Below are 25,515 nucleotides of genomic sequence, written 5' to 3'. Positions count from 1 at the left end.
GTATCAGGGACAGCAGTGGGTTCTCACTTAGGAGGGGGCTGTGGGCTAGAGGGGTCTGAGGGCCTCCTTGGGAGGGGGAAGAGCAGGTGGGATCAACCTGTGCGAGCTTTGTGGCGTAGCTATCACTTCACCTGTGTGTATGCCAGCTTAAGGGGGTGGGGGGGGAAAGAGTCTCAAAAGGAAGTGGGCTGAGAGGCCAGGCACTAGGACCCATTTCCACCTCCTGTTTCCCCTGCCAGTCAAAGAAAATCTCTTAGGCCAGGTCCTCAGAGGGGAACAGGCCTTCACACCTTTGTCTCTAGTGTTCTTCCAAAGCTCTTCCCTTTGAGACCCTACAGGAACCCCATCCAGCCCTGTGAGTGGGCCCGAGCCTGAAAGAGGTTCTGTGATTCTCCCTGAATCACAGTCAGGGAGTGTTGTGGGGGCTGGGGGGGACCCTGACTTGTGTGGCCAGGGCCCTGATAGACAGTCACAATGCTGTGTCCTGGATCCATTGTAGTTATGGCTCTCAGTAGATTGTGCTGTACACAGGGGTGCTCTGGCTGCTCTTGGTGGCAGCTGCTGGCCAGTGGGTCTGTGAGTGTAGAAAAGAGATGACAGTAGGTGGCAGTACTGGACAATGTGTCACATGCTTTCTGAGGGATGAGTGACAGAAACAGTGATGGTGGCAGTGTCCAGCCTCTGGGTGGAATCTGTACTGGTGGCCTGACCATGGCTCCTTCCCTTCCTGGTTGTGTCTTGGCAGTAGTTCTTTGTCTAATCCTATGGTTTTCTGGAAGCTTTCCTGGGGGCCTGCCCCAGATCACTCCCCTAAGTGTATTGTGTATGTGAGCGTTTCTGTGTGTGTGCAGGTGTATCACAGTGCACATATGGAAATTAATGGTCAGACAACTTTTGGGAGTCGGTTTTCTTCTTCTGCCATGTAGAGATTGAATGCAGATCATCAGGCTTGGTGGCAGTCACCTAACCCACTAAGTCATCTCACTGGTCCTCGATTGTTGTGGCTTACAGCAGTTTTCCCCCTGGGTCTTCAGATGCTTACAGCTTGGTCTCTTTGTCTCTCTATCCCCCACCTCCAAGATAAGCCTCATGTACCTAGACTGACCTGCCTATGTAGCTATGACTGGCCTTACCTCGGGATCCTCTCCCTCTATATCCTGAGTGCTGGGTTGACAGGGACGGGCCACCATGGCCAAATCTCATGGACATTTCTCTCTGTGCTCAAGTGCTAGGATTATAGGCCTGCATCTCATCATGCCCAGAAGAAGCAACCCTGAGCATCAAGAATTGGAGACTTCACAATATCTGATTTCAAAACACTACAAAGCTATTGTAGTCAAAGCAGCATGGTGCTGGCTCAAAAGCAGACATACAAACTAACAAGACACAGCAGCGAGCCCAGAAATCAGTGTGCACATGCCTAGAGCCAACCAGCTTTCAGGAACATGTGAGTAGGCTGGGATAGTCTCTTGACCAGATAATACTGGGAACACTTGATGTTCTCATGCACAGAGTAGGGGCTGGAGAGATGGCTTAGTGGGCAAGAGCACTGACTGCTCTTCCTGAGGAATCAGGTTCAATTCCCAGCACCCACATGGCAGCTCACAACTGTCTGTGACTTAATTCCAGTCCCAGGGGATGTGACAACCCTCACACAGGCACAGATACAGGCAAAACACCAATTCACATATAATAATACAGAGTAGAAATGAACCTATATTTCACACATTTCATCATGGACTCAAAATGGATAAAGGTCATGAATGTGGGACTGTAGATGAGTTAGCAGGAAAGGGGAGAGAGTTCTTGGCTTCATCTTGGCATACATCTTGTGATGTTTTAAAATATGGTTCTGAAAAGACAGAGAACAATGGCAAGAAAGACATACAGGATGCATCAAATCGAAAGGTGTCAGAACCAGCCATCGACTGAATGGAGAGAATGCACACAGCCAGATCAATTCACAAGGCACACATCTGTCAGATGGCTGCTATCCAGAATATATAAAGAGTAAGCCCAACTCAATAGCAGGAGGACAATCTGATCTTAAAGCTGGCAAAGGCTCGAGCATGCATGTCTCAAAACATGACAAGAACGGTCCCAGACATGTGAACACAAAACTCATCTTCATAAGTCACCAGGGAAATGCACATGAAAGCTGCAGGAAGACCCCACTTCCCTTTCAGAAGGGAGGGCGGCCGTAAGTCCAGGAAGGCAGCCCATGTAAGATCTGCCGTGGAGGATGAGAGAAAGCTTGCCTTGAAGTGCTGGTGAGAATGCAAATGAGCAGCTATTGTGGAAAACAGCCCCAGGCTTCCTCAAACTTAAAAATGGAACTCTGTGATCCAGCAGTATTCACTTCTTCATAAGCTTGCAATGGACACAAAGACAGCTGGTCACCCATCCCCAGTCGCCACAACACCATTCACTGCAGTCAAGGCAGCGCTGAGAGCTGGGAACAGGTGCGCAGGGTGAGTGGGACCTTTGAAGTGGAAGAGTACTCTGCAGCATGCAGAGCTGAAGTGTTCTCACTCCCTGCAAACAAAGCAACCATGTGCGTGATGGACACATTCATTAGTCTGATTTCATCATGTCACAATGTGTACATAAACCCCAACAGGTTGGGTCAATGTCTCTGATTCTTATTTGTTGGTCTCACCTTATTATAACTGTGTGTGTTAAAGTAAACCCAGAGTAATATACCAGTCAATCAATCAATCACACAATCATGCAATCAATCAATCAATCAATCATCCTGTCAGCTAAAGAGCCAATCAGTCTTTTTTTTTTTTTTTTTTTTTTTTTTTTTTTTTTGGTCTCTAGGACAAAGTGCTGCAGACTGAATGACTTGTAAAACAATAGAAACTCTTATTGTGTTTCTGGAGGCTGGAAGTCCAGGCTCTGCCAGGTCAGCATCTGGGGAGGGTTGCTTCCTGGCTCATGGCGACCACCCTCCTGCTGTGTCCCCATGTGATGGAGGGGACTGTACCAATAAAGATCTACTTCCACCCATGAGGACACCACCCTTGAAACCTAGCCACCATCATGTCACACAGGGCTCAGGTTCAGGACATGATTTCAGGTCCTTACACTCAGCCCCTACAAAATGGCAAGGGGTGGATCCATGCTGCATCTCTGGGTTGGATTTCTCCTTCTCCAGACTTATCTGACAGGTTTCTCAGCTGAAATGTCCAGGACAGAAGATCTCTTCTGGGGTCCAACCCTCCCCTTCCGGTTATCATCTAAGAGTTAAGTGACGCCATACCTGCACCTGCCACATTGTTAAGGATGATGAGCCTGGCATTAAAAATTTTATACTACATTTTAAATTTCATTTATTTATTTATTTGTGGTGTGTGTGTGTGTGTGTGTGTGTGTGTGTGTGTGTGTGTGTGTGTGTGTACATGTGCAGGAGTCAGCTTCTTCCACTGTGTGAGTCCTGGACATGGATAGGTAGTCAAGCTTGGCAGCAAGCACCTTTACCCAGCCAGAGCCCGACATTTTGGACACCAGATAGGAGAGTCTACACTACCAAGTCCCACAGTCTCTATAATACATATTACCAGTCTTTCCACCTGTCCTACACATCTCTTTCTTGGTTGCAGCTCATCTCCACCCATCCTGTAGCAGTCCTGGCCTTTTTCTTGATTTCTTCCCCACCCGCCTGGGCCTATTCCCACCTATGACCACCAGAGGGAGCCAGTGGAATTCAAATCCTGTGGGTGTTTTGGTTTTTTGCTTGTTTTTAACTTTGTGCCCCCTTCCCCAAATACAAAGAAGCATCAAATATGTGCCTCTGGGACATGGTACTGTGCATCCCATGCTATTCATTCCAGCCCCACCACAACCTTGGTGAACTTAAGAGATACCCCAAAACCTCCAAGTGAATCCCCACTTCCCTTTGCTATCCCCCATCTCCCTTTCCCAGTGAGGTTCATTAGCTTGACCTACTGTAATATCTGTCTGTCTCTCAGGGAGCTCCCTGGGACAGAGATGTCACTTTGTCCAAATGGACCCTGGGTGAGCCTGTTTAAATATGTAGCAGAAGACGCAGCATGTTAGATCTGTAGTGCACATAGGATTTGCTGGCAGGGTGCCAATCCATGCTCTCCTTTCAGGCCCCTTCCCCTCCATCTTTCTGAGCCCCTCCTCTGCCCCCAGGGAGGGACACAGGGACCTCAAGCCTTGCAGGGAAGGAGGAGGTACACTGGAGACTATGCAGGCACCAGGCAGATCCAGAGGGTTCCTGGGTTCAGTGTGTTCCTGCAGTTCTTGTGTGGGCTTCCAGGTGGCTAGATGGACTGGGGGTGGGGCTGTGCCCCCTGGCACCTTCTGGGCTGAGGCTGGAGTAAAATGAGAGGTGAGCAAATGCCTCTGAAGCGTTCTTAGAGCAGTAAGCAGGAAGTAGGGACATGGTTGCTGGAAAGGCCCAGACACTGGGGAAGCGCTGGTCCCAGGGTCTGACTAGAGGTCAGGAGAGAGGAACTGGCTTGCTGCAGCCAGAGTAGGGCAGCCCTCAATCTGGATGGCAGCCTTCACAGGGAGGCTCACCACCCAGCACTAAGCCCTCTCCACATTCCTCTAAGAGAAGCTTCATTCCCAATTAAAGGGGTAATTTCTTTGTTGATCTTAAATAGTATGCTTGTGTGTGGGTGTGTGCATGTGTATGAAGGTATCTGTGGCAGTCAGAAGAGGGTACTGAATCCCCCAGAGAGGGAGTTAAGATGATTGTAAGTCACCTGATGTGAATCCTCTGCAACAGCAGTACTTGCTCTTAATTGACGACACCTGCCCTGTCCCGCCCCCACATTTTGAGAGGCACAGTGAGAGGAGAGATTTCCCAAAAACTATTTATATCCAGGTATGGTGGTACACATCTGTAACCCCAACACTTGGGATACTGAATAGGAGATTCATGAGTTTGGGGCTAGCCTGGGCTTCGTGGGGACACCTTGTTCCCCACCCTCACTCCACCCCCCAAAGAAAGGAAACATTTAAGAAGAGTCTCTTTAAGGGCCTCCAGAGTCCTGGGTGCTGAAACACCGAGGGAAAAGTGTGAAGAAAGATAGCCCAGGCCAGCCTGACTTTAAATGTGGTTTAGTGGGAGGCAAGGAAAGCGTCTTTGTGGAGACATACATTACCAGGCTAAGCGACTGGCTAATGGGTGGCCATCTGGAAAAACAGGAAGGAGGATGCACTCCACACGGATGGATGATATGAGCTGTCCTAGGCAAGCGAGTGTGAAATGTTAAACCAGGAACCTGAGAGAAGCAATCACAGAAGGATGCTTCTAAAACATGGCCCAGAATGGTAGAAGCCTTTCGGGGAAGATCCTGCCCAGAAGCTTTAAGGAAGAGATAGGTTAACTAGCCCATACACCATGAAGCTAGAACTGTGCCTGTCTCTCGAGATAGAATAGTGAATTTCCCTAGTAAGGCAATCAGTGGGAAAGATCAACGTAAAGACTATAAAGGGCAAAACAAAAGAAGACACTGTGTTGGGGGAGAATGGAAACTGGGTGAGCTCCAAGCCGGCTGGAAAGATGCTAGCTGAGAGGAAGCCGAATGCAAATCACTATCAACCCACTCGTATTTTTCTTTCTTTTTTGCCTGCCTGACTGTTAAAAACAGTCATGGCTGCTGGACCTCTGAGTTGGTGAAAAGGAAGAGGAGGGGGTGGCTAAGTCACTGCCTGTGGGAACCTGAATGAGTCTTAGAGTGCAGTTTAGAACAAGGGCCTAGACCCCATCCAGTGACCCAGAAGATAGGGGAAAGCCACCTCCAGGAGTGCCTGCCAGAATGCATGTGCTCTGCTTCTGAGAGAGCCTGGGATCCACTTCTTCGCCCAGTGGGAACCCTTAAGATATTGCCACGCTGGTACTTGGGGCTTGGAAGAGAGGAACTATTCACAAATAGGGAACAAAGTTCAGGGTGAATGATTAATGGAAACCAAGGAGGTGCAGAGAACAACATGGGGAGGAAGTAAAGAACGCTTTATTCTCCTGGATTAGTTTGGACCGGACAGGAGGAATCAGCTCTGGGGGGTCCCTGGTAGTGGAACCCAGAGAGCAGGGACAGTAGCTGGAGGCCTTCTCTTGAAAAGATTTTATTTTGTTTTTAAATTATGTGTATGTGGGGCAGAGTATGCATACATGAATGTACTTCCCTGGAGGCCAGAAGGGGGCGACATCCCCTGCAGCTGGAGTTACAGGTGATTGTGAGTCACTTGGGGGCACTGGAAACTTCTGCAGGAGCAGTATTCCCTCTTAACCCCCAAGCCTTCTCTCCAGCTCTCAGAAGGCATTCCTCACACAAGCCCTTTAAGTACTTTTGAGTTTGGACTGTGTGAACATATTTCCCACTCAAGTGTCATAAGAAAATATCAGAGTGTTACCTAAAGCTTTGAAAGCTTTAGACATGCTGCTTAGGAATGACTAGGGTACTGGAGTGATGGTGTCTTTACCGGGATGGATGAGTGAAGGCTAGTGTGGAAGGTCAATTAGTTGCCTAAGGTTGAGTGAGGAGAGGTCTCAGAGCCCCACACTGAACCAGTCTCAGAGAGTGTGAAAATCCGGGGACCTCGAGAGCCCCAGATACAGCCAATAGGACGGGAATGTACCTGGGAGAAGGGGAGCTCATTTACCTGTCCATCTGCCTGTCTGCCATCCATCCATGCATCCATCCATCCATCCATCCATGCATGCATTCATCCACATCTCTGTGTATCCACCCATCCATTCATCCATCCATCTATCCATTCATCCATCTCTGTCCATTCATCCATGAATGAATGAATCCATCCATCCATTCATCCATACTCACAAACATACACATCCATATGTGCATCCATCTATCGATCCATCTATGCATCTAGATATCCAGCTAACCATCCATGCATCCATCCACACATCCATTCATCTGTACATCAGTCTATCCATGTATTCATTCATTCATCTATGCATCATCCATCTGATCCATCGTGTATGCAGGCATCCATCCATCTGTCCATCTATTTCACAATGCAGCCTATCCATCTGTACATCAATCTATCCATTCATCCATGCATCTATGTATCTATCTACCTATGTACCTATCATCTATCTACCTACATACCTATCATCTATCTACCTATGTACCTACCTATTATCTACCTATCTATCTACCTAACTATGTACCTACTTATTATCTATCTATCTACCTATCTGTGTACCTATTAGTCCATTCATGACCATCCACTGGAGGTGGGTTAGGGAAGCTAACTACCAAGAGGGCCCTGAGACCAGTATATCAGATCCTGGCTCTGTTATATGTCTAGCTTTCTGGTCAGGAAAGTCCCTGATGAACAGAAAGGCCTGCATTCTTCTAGGGGGATCTCCTGGGAGAAAGTCCCCTTACTGAGCCCTGGTTGTTCCTAGTGGAGCCTCCTAGATAGGGTCTGTTCCTCAGCTGTGGAGGAAAAGAGAGATTGAAATGGCAGTCTGGTTGAGGGAGGGCTGCAAGGCTGTAGAGGGAGAGGAGTAACCGCTCGGACACTCTGGGGAAGATCCTGCCAGGCTAGTGCTACCTTGAGCTGCCCAACCTCTTTTTTTGAGCCTCTGGATTGATCATTCATGGTAGAGAGGACTCTAATACATATACTGCCCAGTCCTAACTCCATCACACACCCATCAGGGTTAGGGATATTAGGTACGTAGGTTAGCTTTCCATTTTTTTAAGTTTATTTGTTTTTTGTTTGTTTGTTTTAAGAAATGGTTTCTCTGTGTAGCTCTAGATGTCCTAGAACTCACTCTGTAGACCAGGTTGGGCTTGAACTCAGAGATTCACCTGCCTCCTGAGTGCTGGGATTAAAGGCATGCACCACCACTGCCTAGATATCTTTTTTTTTTTTAATTATCACATTTGAGATGGTTTATTTGATTTATTTATTTGTGGGCTTGAAAAGATGGTTCAGTGGTTAAGAGTATTGGCTGCTCTTCCAGAGGATCAGGGATCAACTCCCATCACCCACATGGCAGCTCACAAGTGTCCAGTTCCAGGGAATCCAACAGTCTTACACAGACATACATGTAGGCAAAACCACCAATGTACATAAAAATAGAAAAATTAAAATCATTTATCTGTTCTGTATATATGTGCCCGTGTAACCCATGTACAAATTTGGAGGTCAGAGAACAACTTTTGGTGGGGAGGGTTGAGACAGGCTTTCTTTGTGCAGCCTCAGCTGTCCTGGAACTTGCTCTGTAGACCAGGCTGACCTCGAACTCACAGAGATCTGCCTGCCTCTGCCTCCCAAGTGCTTGTATTAAAGGTGTGCGGCACCACTGCCCTGCCTCAGAAAACAACTTTTGGGAGTCACTTTTTTTCTTCCACTATGTATGGGTTCTGGGACTTGATCTCAGATCATCAGGCTCACCTTCACCCACTGAGCCATCTTGCTAGTCCTATTTATTATTTTTTAATCTTTGTGTGTGTGTGTGTATCCTGTATGTGTGTGGGGGTAGGTGCCCATGCCAAGGTCAGAAGGCAAGCTCAGGAGTCAGTCTTCATCTCCCCCCCTGTTTTGAGGCAGAATCTGTCTACTGCTCCTGTGCCAGAGTAGATTGGAAGCGAGCTTCTGTGGTCCATTTCTCATCTCACAGCAGGAACATCTGTATTGCAAAATCACCTTACTCTGCTTGACTTTTACATGGGTTCTGAGGATTTGAGTTCAGGTCCTCATGCTGTGTGACAATGATTCTTCACACTGAGTTATCACCTCTGCCCCAAGTGATGTTTTAAACCTCTTATTTCCACAATTTAAGCATGAGCTCTGGCCAGATGTGGGGTAAAGACTTCAGCTGGCTGTTTAAGGGAGCTATGACAGCTGTAAAGGTGTGTGTGCTTGATGATACAGCCTCTGGGTTTAGAAGCAAAAACTGAGCAGGGGCTCATGAAGAGCTTCTGTCAAAGCAGGGATTCCAGCCCTGGCCTTTACATCGAGTTCTTGCCAGTCTTCTTTGTGCCATTACAAAAGACCAGACAGGCTTGGCAAGCATCCTTAATGGTAGACGGTATGGAGCCAACTCACATCTATTTATTAAAATCCCACATGCCAGGCCCTCCAGCCTGTTGCCCCAAAAGGAGTCAGCAGGAAGTTTATTGTAAGAAAAGTATCACAGTGAGGCAGCAGCCTTCCTGGACATGTGGACATGAATGACACGTTATAAAAAAGAAAGTCACATGCATGTGACACTATCAAAATTGGTAAATTTATGTGTGTGTGCACATGCGTCTGTGTGTACATGCATGAGTGTGTGTGTATGTGTGTGCTTATGTGTGTTTGTATATACGTGTGTGAGTGCATGCACATGTGAGCATATGTGCACATGTGACTGCATATACACTTGTGTGTATGCTTACATGTGTGAGTGTGCATGTGTGTCCACATGCATGTACATACAAGTGTGGTGTGTGTATATATGTATGTGCATGCAGGTGAGAGTGTGCATGTAACCCCTGTGAGCACAAGTGAATGTGAGGCAAGAGTGTTACATGAACTGGGGATAGTGTGCAGACTGTCAAGACTGATTAACCAGGGTGCCAGGACATCAGAAAAGACATCCCTGTCACCTTAACATCTCGTTCATGTGGAAAAGTGCTCAGAAAAATTAAATAGAATGAAACCCAAAGCCATTGTTTTTTAAAACAGCAGTGAATGTCTTTAATGGGCAACAAACAGGTCCCTTGTGTTTCACATGAAGACATCAAAAGCGTCTTGCTCAAGGTGGGACTGAGGACCCCCACCTGGCTCTGTGGGCTTATTCAGCCTTTCTACCAAGAGCCCATATGAACCAAGGAATGAAGATTATAAAACTGGGAGGAAGAAAAACACTGTCACTCTTCTACTATTGATAAACTTTCTGTAAATCACTGTCAGCCTTTTTAGCAAGTCTCACATGAAGCTGTAATAAGGCTCTGGTGAGAGAGTTCAGAGAGTAAAGGGGTTTTCTAACAAGCCTGATAACCTGAGTTAGATTCCCAGGTTCTCACATGGTGGAAAGAGAGAACCTACTCCCACACATTGTCCTCTGACCTCACAGATGCAGCCTGGCAGGTGATTTTTAAAACATTCAAAAAGCTGTCATGAGACTTTGGTCCAGGTTTCCACATGCATAAATCCAGTATGCAAAGGCTGACATTTTCCTTACATACAGGGAGCAGATAGGAAATTCAATTTGAAAATTATTAGCTACAATAATGCTGAGAGTAATAAGGATTCAGGAAATAAATCTTGAAAAATGTGCATGACCTTTCTGAGAGGAAATGGCAAAACTCTATTGAAAAATATTAAAGAGAAAGAGAGGGTACTGTAGTGGGCAGGCAGATTGAGTGTTACAAAGATGTCAACCCCACTTGTTGTAGGTTGAATGCAGCATTGCCCGGGATTCTGATGCTATTGGCTTAAGCTTATTCCACAATGTAGATGGAAGAGCAGAGGTTTATCAACAGCTAGAACAATACTGAGGGTTCCCATGTTGCATATGAAGGCTTAGAGCTGGGGTAACAGAAGCAAGCTTTTGCTTTTTGCTGGCTCCCGGGAGGGCATGTAGACCAGTAAATGGAGAGGCCAGGGCTGGCTTTCAGATGATAGTCTTGGCACATGAGACAACTTGACTGCCACTCACTGAGAAAAGATAGGTGGAATTTGTGATGGTCAGCATTAACTGTCAATATGGTAGAATCTAGAACCACATGGGAGAAGGGCCTCTGGACATGGTTACTGAAGTTTGATTGCGTTTGATTGAGGAAAGTTCAGCCCACTGTGGGTGACACTGTCCAGTGTGCAGGGGTCCTGGACTGTGATCATGGAGAGAAGGGTCTGAGCTGCAGTATGTTCACTGTTTCCTGATTGTGGGTGACCAGATGTTTCGAGCTCCTACAGCTTTGGCTTGTCCTCCGTGGTGAGTTATAACCTTGAACCATGAACCTTATGTTGCTTTGGTCAGAGCATGTCTCACAGGGATAGGAAAAGAAACATCCCACAAAAACTACAAGCAGTCCTTGATCTGCTCCATGTGTAAAGGCCACCTTCTGTGACAGAAACCTTACATACTTTACAGAATACCTTTATAAAATTGGATAGAAATGCTTACGGAAGACTTAAAGAGTAAAGTTGTTAGGGAAGAAGATTTAAATTTCACCACATACAAATTATAAAAACATCTACAAATAGCATAGCTTAAACAAAATAATCCCAAAACTGGAAATGAGCTAGGCAACGTTCACAGTAATCCACACTTGAAAATCAAGCACTGAATTTCTCCAAATAATTATAAGGGGGGGTGGAATCTCAACAGAGAAATGGTCAAAGATGTAAATAGGCAACTTATGCAATAGAGAACTCAAAAGTTCAATAAACAATTACAAACACAAATGCCCAACAGAACACCTCAACACAAATGCCCAACAACACGGCAAATGTCTCAGTATCCCTAGCAGTTGGTTGATACAATCAAAATGGCAAGAAGCCTACATCAGTTTGTAGGTAAGGTTTTTGGTTTGGGATAGTTTTCCAGCTAGGATCTTGTTATACAGCTCTGGCTGACGTGGAGCACACTCTGTATCCTGGACTTAAGCTCACAGCAACCCTGCTGTTTCAGCTTCTTTGGATTGAAGGTGTGAGCCACCATATTGTGAGTAGGTTTTGTCAGATGGCTTGCCTAGTGTCTATGCGCTTGCTCTACTGCATCTGACCCCTCCTCCTCTCCTTTCTCCTTCCCCCATCCGATTCTTCTTCCTCTCCCATCTCTCCCTCCTCCCCTTTTCCTGCTCCTCTTTTTCATCCCCCCTTCCCTCTCTTCTCTTCCTCCTTCCTTCTCTTTCCCTCTCCCCCTCCTTTGCCTTTTGTCCTCACACTGGCCCCTGCTCAGGCACCCCTCCCCTCCCCACACACACACCAAGCATTATCTGTTGGACATCCCATTTTACAGTCACCAGCTCTCCCTGCTGGTGACTCTGAGGTCACTCTCTCATGGCTCCTGTCTCTTCCTGCCTTGCTCATGATACCTGTGATGGGTTTCTCTGTAGACTAGGAAAGCCAGGACAGCCTGATTTCCTGCATTTTAGAGTCACCAGCTTCCAACACATAGTAGGCACACATTAAATTCTTACACTTGGATTTAGGTCAACTGACTTCTGGGAGGATGCAGATTCTCAGAGATCAACTCTGGTCCTGCTCTAGGTCAGGAAGTGACTCCAAGCCCAGAGGGTGTCCTGGTTCCCACTGGAACTTGGGTCTGGTGCCCATGAGTGGCCCAGACCCAGCTTAGCACCTGAGGGGCCCCAGGTCCTCTGCAGACCGCATGCTCCACCCCCTCAAGGCTGTGGGGCAGCAGCTTGGGTAAGTTCCTCTTCCGTTTCCTCCTGCCTCCTGAGCTTGGGTGTTGCTCCTCACTGCAGGACACCTCCCAGCCAGTTCATACCGCTGGTGTCCACAGCAACGCTCCTGGTCCCCAAGTGTCATCACTGGCTGCTGCGTCTCGAATGAAATGCAGGCCATCAAGTGTGTGGTGGTGGGTGATGGGTAAGTGCTTGGATGAGTTGTCTCCCACCCTTACCAGGATGTCGCCTAGACCCTCCCTGGCATACTCACAGGTTCAGGGCTCCCAGGAGATTCTGGGAATAGTCACTTCCTCTCCTAGAGCTCACAAGAAACATTTGGGGTGGACCTGGACTGCTCTTCTGCTCTCAGCCCACCCCCACTCCGGAAGCCACCTGGGTGGAGGGCTTAGGGCTGTGGGTGGGGTGCTGCTCCTTGCCTGTACCCTGAGAGCTGGGGCCGGGCTTCTGTGGGGGCCTAGAATCATGTTTGCATTCAGGGTGCAGGTGTGAAGTGGGGAAACTGAGAGACTTGACCTTTGGACCTTTGTTCTCCAGGCTGACCTGGGCTCTAGTCACTGACTTGCTGCTGCTGGGGGACTCCTGAGGATTTCCACTCTTTCTGACTCTTATCCAGCCATCTGAGCCAAGGCCTCTCTGCCTGCAGAGAGGGCTGGGTTCCTGGCTGTCCTACCTGCAGTGTGGTGGGGAGGACGGGGAGATTTCAGCGAGTTTTGAGGGGCACTGAGGCCAGTGTAAGGGAAGGAGGAAGGTGAAGGGGGTTGTGGGGACTTTTAGGGGGCAGGCTGGCTGCACCCCAGCTGAGGGCACAATGCCATTGTCAGATCTTGGGACCACAGGCTGTCATGGCCCCAGGACTCAATCTGATGTGCAATCAGTGGGTCAGTTTCTGAGGTATTCCAGCATGTTAGGGTGCAGTCCTCAGCTACATCTTGGGGTCCCAATAGGTCCATCCTGGTATGTTCTTTAACTCAAAAGGTGGAGGCCTGGAGACCTCTCCTGGCTTGGGTCCCAAGGCCACGCTGGGGCTGCGGCTCTCTGAGCCTCAGCTGACTTTGTCACTCTTGCTGCTGCTGCTGGAGGGGGGCCAGCCAGCCGTTATCTGCTGCAGCTCACTTCTGCTTTGTATCTGCTCAAGTGGGGGAGAGGAGAGAAGGGGTGGCCGGAAGTCAATGGTTCTACTCATTCAAAGTTACCTTGGTGGCAGCCTGGGGCTTGAGGGCAGACATGTGGGGGGAGGGAAGGCAGGCCAGGCTCCTAGAGTGGGAAGTGACTTAACAGAATAGAGCTGGGGAAGGCCCAGAGCTGCCCCTCTGGCCTCTCTGCTTCCTGGTGAATGATCTGGGCAGCCTCCTAGATTGGCAGGGAGACAGCCTAAATGGTGGTCATCTCTATTTGTCCCATTTCTCTGTCACTTACTGTGTGGGGTCACTGGGTCATGGCCCTCTATCTAATTTAGCTTCCCACTAACCCTACCTACCATCCAGAGTTCATTTTACTGGTGGGAAGACTGAAGCTCAGAGAAGTTAAGAAACCTCCCTTAGAGTGCAGAGGATTTGAACCCAGGTCCCTCCGATAAAAAGCTCCATACTCTATAAGGCTGCAGGCATTCCAGTTGTTGTGGTGCCTGGTGTGGGTTCAGTCTAGTCTTAGGAGTATCACTTTATTCCCTGGGAAGATGAACTTGTCCTTGTTGTCTAGATGGGGAAACTGAGGTACAAGGAGCTTAGGTGACTTGCCAAAGTTGTGTAGATGGTGGATCTGAGCCAGGATCTGAGCCCATGCATGTGACAGCTTTGTGCAGGTCTCCAGGGTCCTCTCCTCTGCTCCATGGCTGTCTGTGTCTATCACCTGCACCTAGAACGTTGGGACTTGTACAGCTCCTCAGTTCTCCCCAGATGCATGGCCTAGACCCACAGCCAGGACTGAAGTCAGGGTGTTTATGGCTACTGTGGGGAGGTTGAGAGCATGGGCATGGGGTGTCCCAGAGATGGGAGCCTGGGTAGAGGGCTTGGGTCTCCCCTTGTCTCAGGCCTAGCCAGTGACCTTGGTCTGTTCTGCTTCTTGTTTCTTGTCTTTCAGGGCTGTGGGCAAGACATGCCTTCTCATCAGCTACACCACCAATGCCTTCCCTGGAGAGTACATCCCCACTGTGTAAGTTCTGCCTGCTCCTGGCACTTCTTGGAGCTCTGTTCTTCGGCACCTGAGGTCAGGCAGGCTATTAAAGCTAGAGAGACTCCATCTTGAGGAAACTGACCTGTGATCCAGCTAGCAATGCAGCAACGTAAGATAGAGAGGAGGACGCTCCAGAAGGAAGAGGGACTATGGATGGACTGGCCAGGAGAAGAGAGTGGGGGTGGAGATGGAGTGTGGAGGTGAGGGAGGAGGAGAACTCCAGGCACTAGAGAGCAGCAAAGTCCGGGGAACAAATTGCCGGGGTGGGGCAGTGCCAGCTGCGAACTGTGAGGTCTTTTTTCTCGTATAGGATATAGCCACCAGCTGCCACAAACTACAAAGGGAGGAGTGCCCAGGTTTCAGAAGGGGCTCTGGGCACCGCACCACTCACAGGGAAGCTCCCCAGTGCATTGCAGAGATTTAAGGCTCCTCGGCTCTCCCTCAGTCTCCCCCTCCTGGGGATGTTATCTACTGTTTTGTTTTTTAGATCAACACTCTTTAGGCAAACCTGCTGCAGGGCCTTTGCGCCAGCTCTTCCCATGCCTGTGGCGATTTCCTGTCTCATCCTCATGCCTACACCCTCCAGGCCCATCCTTGGTGCCCTCCTGGAAGCCTTTGATCAGGCCTAAAGGACTGCCAACCCCCAGAGGAGTTTGTCATATCTCTCCCTAGATCTGTGGGGGACAGGGAGCCATGTGTTTTTCCCAGGCCTTCCTCACCTTCTCTACATGGCGGTTGACACACAGTGTAATATAAACATGAGGTCTTATATATGACAGATGTGTTTTGAGGTGACAAGGCCCAGGGGAACCATCACACTAGTTAAAAGGCCTTCAGTTTGGTGGCCCCGTACAGGATGCCACACTTGTGATTGTGTTGCGTCCTCAAGGAAAGAGGGTCTTAAAGTATCCTGATGGCTTCAGAGTCTCACTGGGGCCCTTATTTTTATCTTCACTGGATCCCTTCCTGGAGCATAAAGAGTATACAGAGGGACAGTGCCCAGGACCCAAAGCTTCCCCTACAAGCCATCAGAGGAGCCGCCAAACCCACTAATGCCAAGCCAAGCCTCTACTCCAAGTCCTCCATGTCCCTGTATGGGCCTCTTTTTCGGGGGCAGAGATTCATCTGTCTCTGATACCTGGCTTAGCTGGGAGGACCCAACAAAGGACAGCCAGAGGGGCTGGATATGTGTGAAAACTGGAAACTGCCTTGCTGCCCAAAGTGGGGATGACTCTTGCCATCAGGTTTCTAAGTCAGAGAGGGCTGGGGCTAGACATGAGCAAGAACAGGAACAAAGGGGACTCTGGTTGAAGGCACTGTCCCCAGGGTGTGTTGACACTGCCTTTGCCCCTGAGTCAAGGCCCTATCCTGTCTTTACTTGCCCAGGCTATTGTGGAGGAACCACCTGCTCAAGGATTTCAAAGCAATCACTCCCCCTCTGAGCCCATGAGCTTCAATTTCCCTTTCTACAAGAGACAGGCCCTGGACTGGGAGATCTGAGCTTCCCTGTGAGGAGGTGGAGATGAAGGTGGAGGGCTTCACTGCTGGCCAGCTGGTCAGGTGCTGAGGGCCCCCAGGTTTGCCTCTGCTTAATCCCCCTGTGCTGCTGTGGAGGCGGCAGCTGCTGCCAACTGCTGCCGGGATTTGCTCCTCTGAGATGAACCTGTGGCCAACAAGGCTGGCACGAGTAGCCTTAAATGATGACACCTGCCCGAGAATGGTTCTGTGCCGAGTGCTAGGGCGGTTCCTTCAGGCATGGTGACAAGACTACCTCTTGACTCCGTCAAATGAAACCCTGCATAAACTTTGACTTTTTTTCATTTTTGTGGTAGGGTATATAGCCCTGACTGACCTAGAATTTACTGTGTAGCTCAGGTTGGCCTCTGGCTTATAGCTGTCCTCCTGTCTGTCTCCTCAACAGTCACATCCCAGGTAAATTTTCTGGGGTTCTTTTTGTTTGTTTATTTGTTCTGTAGTCTAGGCTGTCTAGTCTAAACTCATTTTGTGGATGAAGATGACCTTGAACTCCCGATCCCCTGCCTCTACCTCTGGAGTGCTGGGATACACCATCACATCTGGTTTTATGTGGTGCCGAGCTTACCAGTCACTAGGCAAAACTTTTCATTATAATTTTTTTCCCTAGATGAACTTTCAAAAGTACAATTTAGGCAGAGCCACAGCCTGGCCCAAGTCCCTTGGGTGGATTCCCTTTATGCTTAAAACCCAATAGAAGGGGGCATCCAAACTTCCCACGGTCCACCTCACCTGTCCCATCCCGTCCAGATGTTCAGTCATTGATCCCTGAGCCCTGGACTCCATGCTGTCCCTCGGGGGGACTCTGGGCATGCCTCCCTTCGTGACAGCAGTCCTGCCCTGCAGTAGCCTGCCCCTTCCTCATCTTTCTCTCAGTTTATGTCCTACCTATTGAGAACTCTTCAGGTGTGGGGCAGAGCTATGCAGGGCCAGGGGCCTGGTGTGGCTAGCTCACTCCTGACTCTAGAACAGAGTGCCAGCTTTTAGAATATCACATTGCTGCTGCTGGCAGTGGGCAGAGCACCGTGGTTGATGGGTGCCTGAGCTCTGCAGGACTCAGCTCCATAGGGAAGAGCTTACCGTGAGGTAAGGTTAAATGGGACTTAATCGATGCTTTCCATGGTGACCCTGGCTCTCATGACTCAGTAGGATCAATTGGCCTTCCCTCTGCTGCCCTGACAGCAGGCCTTCAAGACCCAAACCATTTCTGGGCCCTCACCCTGCCTACCTGGCCAGTCCTCCCATGTCCCCCAAGACACCAGCCATGGAACCATGGGCTCTTATCTTAGTTCCTTGAATGTGCCATCCATCCTCCTTGAGCAGTGGCCAGGCCGTAGGTGTGTAGCCCCTTCCATATCCCTACTCCATTTTAGGGGTGGGGCTGGCCTGTAGTCAGAGGCCAGGCTACAGAGCACCAGGTTAGGTAAAAATTATCTCTGCCATCCTCACCATCTCATAACATGCCCAGCAGCTATGCTCACCACAGGGGCTTTTCCAAACCAGGTAACAAGTCCGCATGCCTAGCTCTGCCATCTACCAGCTGGGGACATCTTGGGTGTAAATCCACTCCTGCCTAGGAGCCTACTTCTCGTGTCTAGAAAAAGGGGTTAGGGCAGCCACAGTGATGTATATGAAAGGCTTCTGAGGCCCCTGGCCATTTCTTGGACTCAGCAGCTTGTCTGTCCTCCAGAGAGAGGCTGGGTGGGGAGCAATTGGAGAATTTGACAGTAAGCCTAGATGCTCAGTGTCTCCCAGTGGGATGATCTGAATGTTTCTCACCTCCTTGAAGCTCAATAATGACCCCAGCAATGGGGAAGAGAGTGAAGCTCAGAGAAGTTAGGTGAGTGTCCCTGAGCCACACAGCCAGGGCAGGGCACACCCTGCCCTTCTTGAAGTTTAAGCATCTGTCCTGGACTGAAGCAACCCTCCTGCTTCTTGGCCCTAATGGATGTCATAGGAAGAGCAGTGCATGAAGCCACTTCCTGTGCTTATGTGATGATTGACCTTGGTAAAGACGTTTGACTCAGTTTCCGTACCTGTCTCCTGGGTCATGTTGGACTTCAAGGCCTAATATACATAGGACTTCCCTTCTAACTTGTCCTGGCCATTCTTCACCTCCTCCTGATGCCCTGAGTGTCCAGAGGACTCCAAAAGACAGATGTGTTTGCTGCAAGGCATCTTGGGAATATAGAAGGTCCTGATGTATCTAGTTTGTCAGTACCCCCAATAACCCAGACACATGCCTTCCTACGTTGGCCAGCATTGCCCCCCCAAAGGCTCTTCTGAGACTCACAGGGGTGGGTCCCACAATAGTCACACAGCAGACCTACTGTGTGCCAGCCATCTATTCTGGACTGGCCTCAGGGCACAAAGGAACAAGGTGGGTCCTCCTTCCCCCAAGGAGTGTTGTTAGTAGGGCTGCCTGGCTTGGGCAGAAAAACATCGTTGCAGTGTTCCAGAGAGTGACACAGAGTCCTGGAGAAAGTGGGAGGCAATTTAGGATCGGTGGGACTACTTGGACAAGCTGAGGTAAGGAGGGGCATTTCCCCAGATGTCCCAGTTGTCAACAAGCTCAGGAGGCAGGAAGTATGAGCCTACCTTGCGAGTGAAGAGCAGATGAGGAAGCTAGGAGCTCGAGGTCCCAGTGGGCCATGTCTTGAGACAAGGAGTGTGTGCATGTTTGAGCTCAGGAGGCTCCCACAGACAAGCGATGAAGGCATCCCCAGAGGCACAGCTGTGGCAGGGTGCAGCGAGCCTACTGGACACAACTTCTCCCTTTGGTTGGTCACTCACTGGCTGTGTCATGGGTCATGATAACCCTCTGATCCTTGTCCTGTTCCCCAACTGATGAATCTGTTTCTTTCCTCTAGGGGTGTGAATAGTGGGATTTTACTTCCTAAAGCCCCCTCCACTCAGTGTGCAGTCCCTGGGCTTCAAAGTGTTCCCTGTCCCAACACTTGCTCAATGGGTCCAGTGTCTGGCCCACTTCAGTGCTTGCCCAGGCAGATGTTGCCACAGGCTCACAATTGATGTTTGTCTATCTGTCCTCTAGATGTGGTTCCTGCACAGCCACTCGTCATGGGAAGGGATGTCTGGTCCAGGAAGCTCATGACATGGTCCCCTCACCCTGGCAGGGCATCAGCAGCTCATTAGCGCCTGCATTGGCTGTTATCATTTCTTGTCTCTTACCTGTTTCCCTCTGACAGCTCCCTGGAGTTACTTCCCGAACGCACCCCTCAATGCCTCCTTTACTCAAGGTTTGCCTTAGGGGGACCCAGCTTAAATGAGGGATAAGTAGTCCCTCAATAGACACTGTGATGAGCTAGGCATCCAGCATAGGAGGAAGGTAAAATTCACTCTCATCAACCTGGTTGGGGGGGTAATCACACGATCCAGCTGACACCTTTCCTAAGGACAAGTGGAGGCAGAAAAATGATCAGGACACTTTTTCCTCTTTGTTTACTTGTATTCCAGATGTTTTTTTTTTAACAGTCCCCATAAGTTATTAGAATAGCCTGCTGCACAGGGCTGTGTGACTTTGGGCTAGTCTTATCACTCTGAGGAGAACAACATTGGCCTGTGCTGCAAGTCCCGGCTGGGCTCTGGCTAACCTTGTCCTTCCTGCTTCCCACAGGTTTGACAACTATTCGGCCAATGTGATGGTGGACAGTAAGCCTGTGAACCTGGGGCTATGGGACACCGCAGGCCAGGAGGACTATGACCGCCTCCGGCCACTCTCCTACCCGCAGACGGTGAGCAGCCCCATGCCTCTTTGTGGTACAGGTCCTGATCCTGTTCCATCTGCTGTTGATGACCTCCAGGCCAGCTGTGCCTGCTCAACCCCGAGTCTCCCTTGAAGGCCTGTGGGACAGAACTAGGGTGCTCCTCAAACTGTGCTCCCTCGGCCCTCCTGTCCCTCGTATCCATGCCCTGAGGTGCCAGCCTTTCTCAGTGCACAGTATGCAGACACTGTCGGGGCATGCGAGCAGCCAGGCCTGTGTGCCTGGTCTGGTTTGGGCAGGGGACCTGCTGCAGGTGGCTCTGTGGCTTCTGGGTCCCCAGATCTGGTGTCCCTATCCACAAAGGCATAGAGAGTGAGTGTCAGATCACCAGATAGATGGTTACACAGTGGGAGGCAGGAGCTGGGGATGGGGATGGTATGAGAGGGGTGGCGCAGACAGGACTCTCTGGCCTCCCTCTTGTCAACCTTGCTCCGCTCTGTCTCCAGGATGTATTCCTCATCTGCTTCTCACTCGTCAGCCCGGCCTCCTATGAGAACGTCCGAGCCAAGGTGAGCCTCAAGTAGGCTGGGGGGGGGGCACATATCATCTTGGATTAGGAGAATCCAGGGTAGAAGATTACTAGTGTCATACAGGCCCAATGAGGGGAGAGACTCCCTGGGTTCCCCGCCCTGCTTCTGTTCCCTGTCCCTCTCCTCCTGCCCAATCTTGAGTCCCCTCTTATCAACACACAACCTCTCTTGACTCTTATCTCAAAATAAAAAAAAAAAAAAAACAAGAAAAAACAAAAATCAAAAAACCAAAACCAAAACCAAAAAACAAAAGCAAAAAAAACCAAAACAAAACAAAAACAAAAACAAACACCACCACCATCCCCCCCCCCCGCCACGGGCTTAGATTCTGCTATACCTTGTGCGCCTGCTCTGAGTCTTCCTCCCTTTGCCTGCCGCTGTGGGCATCTGTGTCCCGCTCCCCTCTCCTCCTGTAGTGGTTCCCTGAGGTACGACACCACTGCCCCAGCACTCCTATCATCCTGGTTGGTACCAAGCTGGACCTGCGGGATGACAAGGACACCATTGAGAAGTTGAAGGACAAGAAGCTGGCTCCCATCACCTACCCACAGGGCCTGGCACTGGCAAAGGATATTGGTATGGGGCTTGAACTCAGAGAGGGGGAGGTGGGGGGGGGCTGGGGTGCCTGGATAGAGCCTTATCCTAGGGTTTATGCTGTCTGAGCAAACTCTGGCTGTGCTCCAAACCACTGTACCAGCTGTGTGACCTTGGGCTGGTCCATCTGCATTTCTGTGCTTGTGTTTCTGTCAGGAGGGTATGGCGGTAGTGATGGTTTTTTACCATGTTGGGTGTCTGAGTGAAATGACTTGGTTCCCAGGTTCCCTGAGCAGCATTACGCAGAGGGTTTTGTGTTAGCTGATTCAAAGGATTGCTGGAAATAGGTTGAAGCAGAGGTGGGAGGCACAGCCTATAGCTGCCTGGAGTACATGCAGCCAAGTCAAGTTGGGCTGTTTCTGAAGGCTTCCTGGAGAAGGTGTCCCTGCTGGGGACTTGATGGGTGACTCTTTCCCTGTGCCTGGCCCTCACCTCCCTTTCTCCACTCATCCTGACTCTCCACACCAGTCACTGCGTCCAAGGACCAGACAGAGGAGACTTGACCGTTCAAGGTCATCCAGCTGGGGAGGTGGGTGGCAGTAACTGACAGCATGGAAGCAGGTTGCCAGCTGGCTAAGCTCCCCATCCCCAGGAGGCCTAACTCTGGGTCTGGCCTTTTCATGGTGTCCTCCTGAGGCAGGACTACCAGCTAGGTCTGGTCTCCACCCAGCCCTGCACCTCTTCCTCTGCAGGAAACAGAGGGAGAGGCTCTTCACAGGAAGAGAGACCGCAGCCTTCCTGTGACTAGCTGGTTGTCATGGCTGTCTCCCCAGGGGCCTCTCTGCTGTTTTACCCTGAGTCCTTTGCTCTAGCTTATACATGTCAGATACATACTTCAGCTTTCTTTTCTTACGCAGCTTGTTCCCAAACTTGGGCGTGCATTAGAATTGCTCCCCCATCTCTCAAGAGGGGGGATGACATGGTTGCAGGAACCTGAGGCAGCTGTCACAACCCACAGCCAGCGAGCAGAGAGTCAGGATGCTGGTGCTCAGTTCACTTTCCTCTTTATATGGCCTTTAAAAATAGGATCTTTTATTTATTCTTAGACAATTTCATAATAGTAAACAATGTGTCATGATCATATCCACCCTGAGCTATTCATTTCCTCACTCTCCCCAGACACCTAACACACGTCCATCTTCCCTTCTTGTCCTGAGTATGTATGTGTGTGCATGCCTGTGTGTGTGTGTGCATGTGTGTGAGATGCATGCATGTGTGTGTACATGCGTGTGACATACACATGCACACTGAGTCCACTTAGGGCTGCCTGCTGGAGTGTTGACTGATCTTGGCTTTGACCTTGCACAGGTCTTTTGCTAGTAACCATAGCTGCTGTGAGTTCACAGGTACAATGACCACGTCATACCCAGAAGACAATATTTCACAGTACCCGACGTCACCCTGACTCTTCCTGCTTCGTCTTTCTCAGTGTTCCCTAAGCCTCAGGGTAGGATGTGGATTGATATAAGTGTCCCATGTAGTACTGAGCATTCAGTAGTCACTCTTTGTACACTGACTAATGTTTCTCTACATTGATTGCTGCCCACTACAGAGAAGCTTCTCTAGCCAGGGTTATCTGTCTCTCTCCCCTCCCCTCCCCTCCCCTCCCCTCCCCTCCCCTCCTCTCTTCTCTTTTCCCCTCCCCTCCTCTCCTCTCCTCTCCTCTCCCCTCCCCTCCCCTCCCCTCCTCTCCTCTCCCCTCCCCTCCTCTCTTCTCTTTTCCCCTCCCCTCCTCTCCCTCTCCCCTCCCCTCCTCTCCCCTCCTCTCTTCTCTTTTCCCCTCCCCTCCCCTCCCTTCCCCTCCTCTCCCCCCCCTCCTCTTTTCTCTTTTCTCCTCCCCTCCCCTCCTCTCCCCTCCCTCCCCTCCTCTCCTCTCCCCCTCCCTCCCCTCTCTCCCCTCCTCTCCCCTCCCCTCCCCTCTCTCCCCTCCCCTCCCCTCCTCTCCTCTCCCCTCCCCTCCCCTCTCTCCCTTCCCCTCCCCCTCCCCTCCCCTCCTTCTCCTCTCCTCTCCCCTCCCCTCCCCTCCCCTCCCCTCCTTCTCCTCTCCTTTCCCCCTCCCCTCCTCTCCTCTCTTTTCCCCTCCCCTCCCTTCCCCTCCTCCCCTCTCCTCTCCTGACTCTTCTTTCCCAACCCCTTGCTCATCTCACTGTGTAGCCTAGGCTAGCCTCCAATTTGTGGAAACCACCTGTCTCAGGCTTCCTGGTGCTGGATTTTCAGACCTGGTCAGTCACTCCTGGCCAAACTTCTTCCTTTTTGAGTGTGTGTTCTTCATGACAGAACTCTGTAGATAGGATCTGTTCCTGGCTGCATCACTGATTGATTGTGAGGTCTCAGACTTCCAGTTCCTGCTCTCTGAGCCTTAGTTTCCTAGTATGCATGTGAGTGTGCATTAGTGTGTGTGTGCATGTGTGTAGGTGGGTATGTGTGTGTGCTTGTATGTGTGTATTATGTATGTGTGTGTGCATTAGCATGTGTGTGTGTGTGTGTGTGTGTGTGTGTGTGTGTATGTGTGTCTTTCTGCCTGTGACTCCTCTACTCCCTGAGGGTATTTCATCCTCTGTGGGGAGCTGAGAACCCTCCCTTCCAGCTTCCATGAGAATGAGCAGGTGAACATCCCAGCCAAATCCCCAGGAACCTGAGTTCAGACTATCTCACAACTGGTCACAGGGATAGGGAGCTCCAAAGAGCAGAGGCCAGGAGTCCCTGCCCAGAGTCATCTCTGTAATAAATGGCCAGAGGCCAGGATGGGACCCTGGCTTCATCTTCTCAGTAGGAACAGAGTGCCTTGGGAACATTCCAGGGACAGGAAACATGCATGCTGTCTCCGTCCTTTCCTCAGGACTCTGAAATCCCACAGCCTCTCCGCTCAGAGCTCTGTCTGTGTTCAGGGTGCTGGGGATGGGAAGTCGTGCAGACTCATGGGGGGGGGGGGCTTGTCCTCTGAGGGCTCAGATGGGCTCTCTGTGTTCTTCCCCTCACCGAATAGCCTCTGTTAGTCTTGGTTTCCTCACAAGTTGGGGTGAAACTAAATGATAGCTGTACTGGGGTATCCTCAGACCTGCCCAGAGGTGTCAGCTCCATGAGGAATGCTGGGAGATTTGGTCATAGAAAATGGTCCTGTCCTTTCACAGGAAGGACTATAACCTGTCCACCTACCAAACAAAGGGCCTGTGTCCTAGAGAGCCTAGCCTGCCCTGGGGCCACCGAGTCCTACAGGAGGAAGGTGAGGAACAGAGAGGCAACTCCCTACTCAGGATGACACAGCTTCTCCATGACTCTCCTGCTGCCCCTCCTCAGATTCAGTGAAGTATCTGGAATGTTCTGCACTCACCCAGCGAGGCCTGAAGACCGTCTTCGATGAGGCCATCAGGGCTGTCCTGTGCCCACAGCCTACTCGACAGCAGAAGCGTCCCTGCAGCCTGCTCTAGAGGTACACACCTCTCCTCTGCTGCTAGAAGGACACCTTGCCCCTGGGCCTGGGTTGCGGGTCACTGAGAGTAACATTAGAGTAGGACAGAGGGCCATGGGTATCAGGTAGCCTCAGTTTCCCCTCTTCGTCATTGTCTGTGGAGCTTCTTCCCTGATAGATACAGCCCTAGGAAGCCAGAACCTGCCCAGTGACCCAAGCTGGGACACAGGGGCTTCTGGGCTCTCACCCAGCTCATCCTTGCCACAAAAACCTAATGGAACCTGAGAACCAACAGTACCCACAGCAGGGCATGTGGGGGAGGATCAGAGGGACCTGGGGAAGGCAGAGGTTGGAAGCAGCCACGGGCCTGGATGGCCCTGGGCTGGAGCTTCAGTTTGTCCTTGACACTGATCTTTTCCTATGTCCCTTTCAGGTCTCATTCCAGTCCTCCTGCCCTGATGGTCTTGACCCTCCAGGGTTCCTACCAAAGCCCAACGATGCGCTGATGGAGCATGCCATCCCCTCCTTGTGGTGTTTCTTCCCAGACAGCTGCAGAACTTGCCTATCTCCTCAGTGGAGATCCCCTGGGGATGGAGGATGTTGATAGGCCACATCCTATCTGGAATACTCCTGTGTTCCCAGGGACCAAAGGGAGCCCCAGGACTCAGCCAGCCATCCTTATATCATACAGTGCCATACACCCACCTTCTCCAGGCCTTCCTGACTCCCTCTTGAAGTTTCTAGTTCCCATGGCCTGCCACCATCATGTGTCTTCAGGGACAGGCTCTCTTGCTCCAATACCCCCAATTCACATTGTTGGAGTCATCTCTCTCCCAGAAACAAAGGGAGAGATGTGTGAGTCTGCTTCTCTGTTCTCCTTCTTCAGAAAAAAACACAGAACAAATCCATTTCTGTACATTTCTTGTCTGCCCAGCCAAGTGAGGGGTCCAGCCTACCCCTACCATCTTTCAAGACTTCCCACTTTATTCAAGGGGTCCTGAGCTGTATTTTCTTGACTGTCCACCTCACCCTGCCAGCCAGGAGCAGAACCACTGCAGATAGAAAATACAGCTCTCTTGCTTATGCAGAAAATAAATATATGGTTTGAGTTGGAA

At 50.3% G+C, this 25,515-nt stretch overlaps 1 protein-coding gene across 1 annotated transcript; it reads left to right on the top strand.

The window, feature by feature from the left end:
• Positions 1 to 12,396: 12,396 nt before the first annotated feature.
• On the top strand, positions 12,397 to 25,515 carry Rac2 (Rac family small GTPase 2). The gene is made up of 7 exons (XM_051189331.1): positions 12,397 to 12,561; positions 14,460 to 14,531; positions 19,720 to 19,837; positions 20,314 to 20,376; positions 20,814 to 20,973; positions 24,289 to 24,421; positions 24,834 to 25,515. The coding sequence occupies exons 1-6, from the start codon at positions 12,527 to 12,529 to the stop codon at positions 24,417 to 24,419; spliced, it is 579 nt and encodes a 192-aa protein (XP_051045288.1). The 5' UTR covers positions 12,397 to 12,526; the 3' UTR covers positions 24,420 to 24,421; positions 24,834 to 25,515.

Source organism: Phodopus roborovskii, unplaced genomic scaffold (genome assembly GCF_943737965.1).
Source record: "Phodopus roborovskii unplaced genomic scaffold, PHOROB, whole genome shotgun sequence".
Lineage (NCBI taxonomy): Eukaryota > Metazoa > Chordata > Mammalia > Rodentia > Cricetidae > Phodopus > Phodopus roborovskii.
The sequence above is the reverse complement of the archived record's forward strand: the minus strand, read 5'-3'. Positions and strand labels throughout refer to the sequence as shown.

Excerpts from the sequence above, each read along its gene's own strand:
- Rac2 (XM_051189331.1), top strand. The coding sequence starts at position 12,527 with ATGCAGGCCATCAAGTGTGTGGTGGTGGGTGATGG. Across the intron at positions 14,532-19,719 it reads GGAGAGTACATCCCCACTGT|GTTTGACAACTATTCGGCCA; the intron begins GTAAGTTCTGCC and ends TGCTTCCCACAG. Across the intron at positions 20,974-24,288 it reads GGCACTGGCAAAGGATATTG|ATTCAGTGAAGTATCTGGAA; the intron begins GTATGGGGCTTG and ends GCCCCTCCTCAG.